This window comes from Frieseomelitta varia, unplaced genomic scaffold (genome assembly GCF_011392965.1).
Source record: "Frieseomelitta varia isolate USP_RPSP 00005682 unplaced genomic scaffold, Fvar_1.2 scaffold_869, whole genome shotgun sequence".
In the NCBI taxonomy this organism is placed as follows: domain Eukaryota; kingdom Metazoa; phylum Arthropoda; class Insecta; order Hymenoptera; family Apidae; genus Frieseomelitta; species Frieseomelitta varia.
In genome coordinates, this window is record NW_025110666.1 from 263345 (window position 1) to 274155 (window position 10811).

The window sequence follows — 10811 nt, forward strand, 5'->3', positions numbered from 1 at the left end:
TCCCTTTTTTTCGACGACTTCTACAATACGTTTAAGTAACGGTTTATATAAAATTATATAAGAAACTTTTATAAATATTCCTGTTACTGAATTTCATCCTTGTTTCTATTTCAAACATTGAGCCTTCTATTGCTATATATTTTTCTTGATAATCCTCCCCAAACATTCTATTTAGATGGGAAAATCTCGCCGGCCATGATAAAACATTTATATTCTTTGCAGGAAAAATGTTTGTACTGCTTTCGATATGGAAAGTTACGTTATCCTGTTAACATTAGCAATACAAATTACATATTTTGTAATTCCTTCACTTACAATTTCTATTCAACATTTTTTTTTTTATCAATGAATCGTATATCAGTATGGTAACTAATTTCTGCCCATTATGATTTAAAACTTTTTAAGTTCATTTTTCCAGAGAAATGGATATTGTTTTATGAAATTACAACAGAGTATTCTAGATATTTTTATTATAACGAATCATAACATGATCAAATTTGATATGAATGGAAAAATACAAGCAGCTATATTATTAAAGTTATCATTTTATCCTTATTTAAAAAAAAGAAATTTGAATTATAAAAATGATATAATATTAAATTTGACCCAACTAATGCAAAATATTTCCAAAAAATTGATTCTAATCAAATAATGTACCACGATAGCACTTCCTTTGATTAAGTTGTAATTTCAAAGTCAGGTCATGAAAGAACGTCATGAAATAGTAGGTTGTTGAGCTTATCTTGATATCAACTGCAAGACTATGAACTCCAAAATATAATAGAGCAATTTAAAAAAAACTAAAGTGACCGTAATTTTTATCGAAAAAAAATTTTTTGGAAATCTTTTATATTGCATCTTTTATTCGAAACAATTTTTTGTTAAATTACCAAAAATGCCTGAAAAATCGTGACGGTAGTTACATGAGACGCCCATATAAACGTTTCTCTATCAAATGGCTTAAATTTGTTATTGTCGTTGTTATTCTTAACTCAAGTATTGTCCATCTTTTCGTCACATCCATTTTCCACATAAACAGACATAATTCTTGAAACAGAACGTACTAACACTACATAGATCTACATACAAAATAGTAATTAATTATATTATTTATAGTGACATCACGCCAATGACCTTGAGATTTACACATATTGTTAAGGACATGATTCTGAATAACTTCCTAATAACTGAATCAATAGTTATATATTTTTTGAGATATTTGTGAAAAAAACTCGACGACGTTCATGTTTGGACTAAGTTTATTTCACATAAATTTTATATATTATGTTTTTTTTTTTTGTACATTACATTTTCATTACAGTTAATATTAATGAATACGGTTCAGGCATAATTTTAAAAAATGCATCAATACGTTTAGGAAACGAATATTTGCATTTAAACAAAAATTTAGCTAATGTTCATATAACTCCAAGTACGTTCAATACATTGCATGTGAGCACCTCAGTTGGGATTTACAAAATTGTATTTATGGTTAACAGCATACTGATAATCTTTATTTTCTAGAGTTATATGCTCTCCAGCAATCTGATATTACTATTGTACCTGATTTAACCCATTGCTTTATAACATCTATAATAGCAATGCGACTGCTAATCAATTTTCAACATAATACACAGTAAATAATTATGTACAAAATCTTCGTACGTATCACAAATTTTGAGAAACACGAAAAATCCAAGTATGTCCAATCATTTTGTCGTAGAATAGTTGTGATTCCAATTTATCTCTAGTAAAATGTAAAATCTATGTTACACATTCTTTATACACTCTTTTGATTTCATGAAGTCTATAATTAGAAATCGATCTAAAGAGTGCACACACGTACCATTTATAAAATTATAAATTTATGATTTTTTAAATTATACAAATTTATGTAAATTTTAATAATCACTTGGGAAAAGTTTACGTATTGCTATAATAATGATTATATAATAACATTCGTTAATGGTAGATCTAAATGTTATTAATTAATATAAAATTCGGTGAATATTTTCTCTAAAATTATTATCAAAAATCTTTAAAATCTTTCGAATGTGATTTTCATTGCACACGTGCTCGTTTTATTGCTGTTATCTTATACCATGAACTACAGTATAATTGCAGTATAATTCATCAGATCATGAATTCTTCTAAAACATTCAACGATTCGATACTTTTCTTGAGGGAATCTTCGTCGATGTTCCTTTGCAGCAACTAGACTTCTGTTAGTGAAACCGTAAATGAAATGCATGTCAGCATAGTCTCGATTCGAAGATACTCGCGACATGTTGATACGAAATCGTACAACTTACTAATCATTATTGATGTCAATACGAACGACATTATATTATATATCTATCTAAAACGATTTCTTTAAAACACAGTTTGTATAACGAGATTAGATAAATATCATTAATCTGTTTTTATTCATTTTATTGAACAAAAATCAATCCGCTGTTAAGTTAAGTACTTTTATTATAATATTTTAACAAAGTATTTTTGAGCCTATGTTTCTATTGACATTTTTCTCTTTTTTTCACTCAAAGAATATACATCGTTTTGCAGAAATAAGAATACGTTGTACATATAGAATTTAATGGGTATTTTGTACAATGTACAAAATACTATGCTTGTAATAATAATTCTTGCAAATTAAACATCGTTTACGTATAATGCATATTTAAAGTATTTAATATCTAAAGAATTAAACAATTTTACTTTAAAACTATTTCGTCCTAATTATAAGACGTTTCATATAATTAAATAAATATTGTCAGTGAACAGAAAAAATTTTCCAGTAAAACAAACTTCATTTTCTGTTAATACTTTATCTCAGAAAAATTTCAATTTATTCATCTAAAGTATATTTTTATCTAAGCATTAAGTTGATATAATTAATCAAACGCATCATATTTTAAACAAGATACATAAATATATTTCCAATACTTGAAGAAGTTTTAAAATTAAAATTAATTAATCAATCTTATCAAACTGTTGTGAAAAAACATTAATTCACTTTTATGCGTAATCAAAATAATTTGTTAACTAAGATTTTACAAAGGCTTTGATTTATATTAATATAAAATAACGTTCACTATCGGAAAAAATTTTATAAATTCCATAAATTGTTAAAATATTGTATAATCAAATATAGATTTCATATTAAATATAATATTAATTATTTCATCAAAACAACTTGTATAAAAACTTCTCAATTTGATTACTGAATCGAAAGAAAGTAATAGTTCCACAGACATACATTAGCAAACTCTTAATCACTGAAGATCTGTATTTTTTAATTTATAATTTTTTTACGATAATATATTGTCAACTAGAAGTCTCATTTTATATGTAATAAATGCTATCTTTGCACTTTTATTATCAAAAAAAAGTACTAGTAGTAATTACCACGAATCTTTTGATAAACACAATACAACAAGGCATGAACACAATAAAATAAAAATTTGTATCTTTTATGGTTTTTTAAAACTTTTTAGAATAAAAAACATATTAATGATAATTATTACAATAAAATAAAAGATTTTACTTTGCTTTTCTATCAATATATAAGCACAGCTTCTATTACGAATTGAATAAACTAACTGAATGACCGATCCGAATTTTCTAAAAATAATCAAAACGTTATATAATGACATATAATGATATAGATATTTCTCACAGATTAAAAATTATTTCAAATGTAAAAAAAATTGTAAAAGTATGTACTCCAAAAGTATTACTTCAGATGTTAAGAAAAACACGCATATTCCCTGCATATGCTAACATCAAAATGACATTAGAATTATAATAACTACAATGTATTTTGTGCTAAGTAGAATTTAAACAGGAAAAAATACCTAGAAATGCAAGTTGTTTAGAAATTTAAATCATGGATTAAAATTCCTAACAAAATTGTAATTTTTTATGTTTTTATTATTATTTTAAAGTGTAATAAATTTTACATTTCTCACGTTTTTCTAATTCTTTTTTAACTTTAAACTTTAGACTTTTACTAAATATTTGACATAATTATAAAATATCAATTTTTTATGTTTTCATCGATATGTAAGCTATCATATTTATTGTCCAATACGTCCAATAATCATATATAAATATGATATTTTTAAAAAAGAAAAGATTAATTAGTAATAAGATCTATTAGTAATAGTAGGTTTAGTAAAAAATTAATTAGTAATACTTATTAAGAAGTTATTCGAAACGAAGTATCGTTGTTTCTGTTAAAACTATTACAAACTACTGTAAAAATTTTGTTTAATACTATTGTAATTAGTTGTTTCTGTTAAAACTATTACAAACTATTGTAAAAATTTTATCCGAACTAAATTTAAATGAATCGATATCTATTAAATTAATATTTCTGGGGAAGATTCATAGACCTGAAAGATGAAAAAGCAGAAGAGAAAAGGCATAATTTTAGTGTATTTTACTTACATTGTTGCTTATGTCTGGATTCCATAAGGATCATTTGTTCGTGTTTGTGCCATGCAGCATCAGTAGTGTCTGTTCCCGCCATACCCCTCGCACCTGCGGAGGGTGGTTGGACACCCCCACGGCCCCCACCGCCTCCGCCCCCGCCGCTTCCATACTCCATACCAGCGGCACCCTTACCCTTCCCTCCCTCCCTTTCACTTCTGCCCCCGGCAGTCTTCAGACGCTCACAACATGGGGCACGCCAGCCCTCTCAATACCCGCTTCAGAACGCGCACTCTTTTCCTCTTTCCCTTCTTCACCACACACTTCTCTTTTTCTCTTCTTTCTTTCTCTTCAGCCCTTCTTTTCCAGGTGTTCTTTTTCACGGTCTCTTTCTTTTTCTTTTCTTCTCTCAATCACTACACCCTCGCTTTTTCAGCTTCTTTCGTCAATTTTTTTTTTCTTTTTCTTTCTTCTTCCTCCCCCCTTTTTCTCTTTTTTTTCCTTATATTACTTCCGTTTATACGCGCACTCTTTCTCTCTCTCTCTCTCTCTCTCTCTCTCTCTCTCTCTCTCTCTCTCTCTCTCGCGTTCTGTGAAAATTTTTTCAGTCTTTTTAAATCTAAACTAGTCACTCTCCGTGAATAATATTCTTCTGGAAGTGGAAGAAACACGATCGATTTTGAATGAAGGCTATAGAAAAAAGGCTCAATAATAATAATTGTAACACTCTATCTCTTACTTCTTCGTTCACCTCTTTCTTATCTTTTGTCACTAGTGTTTTATCACCTTTTCCATGTATCCTTCTAAGAGAGAGAGAGAGAGAGAGAGAGAGAGAAAGTCCTCCGAACCTTTTCTCGTTCAAGGACTTCTAAACATCTTCTCACTCGTTTCCCCTCGTTTCGACGTGGATGTAGCTTCTGTTCCGTCATACGAAAAATAACTCTTATTTACAGACACACTGAGTCTTTTTTCTTTTTCACTCTCTCTCTCTCCCTTTTTATTACGCAATCCACGAATGTGTGCACTCGCTTTTCAATACTTCCCTCTCGTGCGATCTTTCCCGTTTCTAAGTTTTTCTCCCCGTTCTTTTAACTAACTTTATCAATTTTTAGCAACGATGCGTTCAGATTCTCCCTTTCGTCTCTACCGTTATCAGTTCACTTGTCTTTTTGCACTGCAAATTCTCATTCAATTTCACCATTAACTTCCATAATCCTTGATGTCTGAAATCAAACCATTAAACCATTAAATTAGAAACTTATTCGTCAAAAGGATCATAAGTTCTTGCAAACTAAGAATTAAATTCGTCTTAAGATCAAGAGATTTTTAAAGAATTTAACTTTTAAAAGAAAAAATTAAGTTACTATAATTTATAATAATTTTATGAAATCATTTAGTTTCCTAAAAATTTTCATACGTAAAATAATTTTGAAATATCGTATCAAGGATTTTTAATTAAAACGATATACATAGCATTTGAAAGCTAGATTAGGGACTAAAGCGTACTTATAATAGTACTTATAATAGAACTTGTTATTAAAGCTATATGTTTATCCAACTTTAACCCCCTACAAACAGACACGGAATTAGTAGTGACGTATTTTCAAGAAGTCATATACATTATCTGTAGAGTATTGATATACTGTATGTACAGTAATTTTTTCAACAATGCTGATTTTTTTAAAGAATAAGATTAAATATCAAATATCGAATATTTAAATCACTAAAAAAACTCACTTTTACTCCCTTTTTGTTATTTAAAATATAGTTACTAATTAACGATTAAAGAGTGATCTTTAATCTTAAATTACAATTTAAAAACGTTAAGATCATTAATGCATTTCAATACATTATGAGACAACGCTTATTACGATCACACATTAAAATTACTAAAAGAAAAAATATAATTATTTTCCTTTAAAAATGTATTCTTATTTGTTGATACATCTTACAAATATTTTTAATTAACGTATCATAACAAATAAATTTTTAATAAAATTTAAGGAATTTAAATCGATGATTGTAACTTTCTTTTCAAACGCTAGATGAAATATATCTTATAATGTTAATTATAAATCCCATTACTTTCAAAATCGCAAGTAAGTAAGCTACCCAATAAGTGTCGGTGGTAAACGTGTCGCCTATTATTAGACGCATCGTTTCCGCATACGCGCACGTAGGATGTGTTATATATAGATTTATTTAACGAAAAGAAAAGTAAAATACTTTAAATAATTTTAATTCCATTCGAACTCAATGGTTCTCAGTCGTAGATGTATTTTCTGCGGCATTATTTTACGTTTACAGATGTGACAAAAATTATAAATAAAAACAAAATAAATGAAATCGCGTGAGTACATTGTTAAACAATCGAAATAGTTCCAATGATAAAATTTATGTCACAATGATCACTTAACGATTAATGACAATGATCACTTTAGGATCTCATTATGTCATATACAGATATGTCTCAATTTTATCATTGTTACAACATTATGGAAATTGATGGATACAAAAAAACATTAACAATTTTTTTAATTTAAGTGCTAATGTTTTTTATTTAAGAATATATAATCCGGTAGCTCTGAATATTTTAGACTCAACATACAAGTGATAATTAAATTATTATTACATAATTATTAAAATACAAATGATAATAAATTGATATTTTAAGTTAACATAATTAAGTTAAGTTTACATAATAAACAAAAAAGTGTTATATCAACATTATTATCATTTTTTTCGAGTAAAGAAACTGCACTTAAATTAAAGCAATATATTGAGATACGTACATTATAGGCAACATTTATTAAGGCACAAGCATTAATTTTAAATTAATACTTATTATTATTAATTTAACAAATCTAACACTTATACTTAGTAACGAGAAAACACTAACAAAAAGTAAAAAAAAATTATTTACTTATACTGAATTACTTTAAAATCAAAGTTTAAAACTTAAGTTTAAATCTCTATTCAAACTTAAACAAGCACTTAGATGCTAATATCAAACATATCATCTATGATTTAAATAGCTTCCGAAGTTAATTTAAAGAAAAATATATAAAAATTAATCACAAAAATATGGAAAAATAAAAATAATTAAAAAAACAAATAAATACAATAAATAAATAATAAAACAGAAGAAATAAATTTTTTTTGACACAATAAAGAATAATAATATGTTAGTTATAAAGTATATTCTACTAATGTGTTCTGAGAAAACTTAGAAAATAAAAACAAAATTCTTCTCCTATTTTACATTTTACTAAAATTTACAAATTCCAATTATAAATTCCAATATAAAATCAAATCTAATATTAAGAAATACAAAACAGAATAGCAATTTTCATTATTTTAAATTTTTTACAATTTTCTAAGATTATATATCTTATATAATATATCTTGGAACTCAATACATACATACATACATATATTATATTTATCACTCATTCATTACTTTTTATTATAACAACAAATTATAACAAATTCTTTGAATGTAAATGTTAATATTCATATTCAAAAATTTCCAATATTTTTGTCAAAACACTACATAAAATATTTTGTAACAGAATACATGTATACATTCTAATTATATCTCATGACATTATTTAGTTAAAAAATATTAATAATTTTATTTTAGTAAAATATATTAGACAAACAAGAATTATTTTTTTATTTTCTTTGTATATGTAACTTAAAACTCAAGTTACTCCTTTAAATTATATTTTCAAATGGAGCATTTTTATATAGTTAAATACTTCGTATAATCTTATTAATATAATATTCAGAGATAAAGTATATAAATTTTTAAAAATCACATTAATCTCGATATGATATTAATATTTAATATATTTAACATTCTATATAAAATTTTTTAATTATTACTAATTAATATTTACTACTTATGAAAAGGAAATATAATAATAACTATAAAAATATTTAAAATAATATTAAATCATATGCTTGCATTACGATTTTAAGTAGCAACCTTTTAAATTTTTTTGCAGAATTTATTATAAAATATTTTTATATTTTGCATGTTTTTATTATAAAATATAGATATATATTTAAAAGTATGTAATTTATAATGTAAAAGAGTGAAATAAAAATCTTGTCATTTAATTATGAAAAGATTAAAAAAATTTTTTTTTAATAAACATATCTTATTTTACTTCAATTATAACACATATATTTATTTTATTATTTTTATTTTATTACATTTATAAAAAAAACACAAGATAAAACATAATAATATATTTTTAGCAAAAATGAAACCACAAACAATTATTCGTCTGTTTATAATTATTAATACTATTTTAATACTAATTGTAATAGGTGTAAATGTTAAAACATGTTTTTCATAAAAATTCAGTTTAAATATACATTACTTAAATTATTATCTGAACTTTTATTGAAAGATATTGTATAAAGTTTTAATTATACAATATCTTAATTATAATATTATAGAAAATTCAAGTTTAATCACAATATCAGATATTGGATCATTATTAACTCATAACAGTTATGAAGGCTTTTATTTTTACATATAAATGATAAATAATTATTATAAAATTTCTACATCTTGTAAAATACATATTTGTTTTATACTTTTGTACACATATATTTCATAACATATTTCCAATTAAATAGTTCAAATTCTCAATGATATTTAATTTTTAATTGACAAAAATGCTACTTAAATTACTACTAGTTACAAATTAACTAATATTTTGAAATGTTTGACAAAGTAAAATTGTCCAAGAGTTAATACACATAATATGCATATGTAACTACATTCATAATTCTTCATTTGTTAGCTTTCAATTTTGAAATATAAAATAGAAAGAATATGCAATATAAAAGTTTTCTAATATAATTTAAAATATTCATTACATGGCATGCATTAAAGTTAAGCGGTCATATTTACTACTTTTTTAAAATATAAATATTATTTTCCAATGTATTTTCATTTCATTAATATAATTATTATATTATTTGCAAATTATATATTATTCAATGTTATATAAAGTAACTTTATATGAATGAGTACATATCATTAATAATAAATTAATAGTTACATATGCTACAATGTTAACTTAAAATGTAATTTGAAAATACTAAGCACTCATTTAATATTGTTTCATAGTATGAAATAATAAAAGATATAATTCGTAAATATATTTTTAATTTATATATTCTTTTAAAGAATCTTTCCTTTATGTATGCAGTAAATAAATTATTCATTAATATAGTATCTTAATTAAAATATAATAAAAACTCAAAAAATAAAAATTATTTCAATATAATAATACAAAATATATTTTATATATGCAACATATGTATTTTGCCCTTCTGATAATTATAATATGATAGTAAAATTATACATATATAATTGATTGTATGTAACTACTGCGTCAATAAATATTATAAAAACTCATAAAAATATAACAGTATATAACAATATATAACTCAAAAAATATAACAATATATAACACCATTTTTATATTCATATTTTTAAAATAACAATAACAATAACAATATATATTAAAAAGAATTTATATCCCTAGATTAAAACAAATAAAAAATTACATGGATTAGGTAATTATTCATAACACATATACTTTTTTTAACTAAATTAAATATTATAATTTAACTATAGCAATGCAATAATATATATAATGAAATGAATATATTGGAAAATAATCCTATTTAAAATAATCCTAACTATTATATTAGATACAGCATCATCTCAATTATAATTTTATACAAAAATTTTAAATAATTGCTTAATATTAATGTCAAAAATTTCAATAAAAATTTTCTTCATATTATTTACATATTATTTATTTAAAAACTTTCTTGTTCTCTGCAAAAACTCTTTAAATTAAAATCAATACAATCAGTATAATTATTAAATTAGTAACATGTTAATCAATAAATGAATTCAATAATGCTTAGTATGTTATAAATATTTAAACGATGAGATATCAAATAAGTCACAACATTCAAATGCTATTAATTATTAAATAATATAGAATTATATAAATATAATAAGAACTAATAGTAACCAGAATTAACAGAACTAGAATTAACATAGAAATAAAATAGTTCATTTACTACGCTATATAGTTTATTTGAACATGTCAATAAAAATTTTCGATTAAGAATTAATAGAACCAAGAAACTAATTTTAATAATAATTTGCATCAACAATAAATAACTGCAAATTCTGCATCATCTTAAATTATTTTCACTGCAATTATATATTAACTACAAACAGATTATGTATTAATTAGAGAATAATAAAAATTTGGTTCATAGTTGAAGACAACCTTTTGTGTTCTAAGATCACCTCTGTGAGACAAAGGGTATAA

At 24.0% G+C, this 10811-nt stretch overlaps 1 protein-coding gene across 6 annotated transcripts in view; it reads right to left on the reverse strand.

Annotated features, from left to right (window-relative positions):
• LOC122536749 (serine/threonine-protein kinase minibrain) overlaps positions 1–10811 on the reverse strand; it is a 49802-nt gene that overhangs the window by 29744 nt on the left and 9247 nt on the right. For all 6 annotated transcript variants that reach the window (XR_006308465.1, XM_043669381.1, XM_043669380.1 and 3 more), the window contains one exon: positions 4453–5657. Coding sequence is in view for 5 of the 6 variants with exons in the window: in XM_043669381.1 (XP_043525316.1) it covers positions 4453–4612 (160 nt within the window). In the remaining variant the exon portion in view is untranslated. The remainder of the gene's footprint in view (positions 1–4452; positions 5658–10811) is intronic.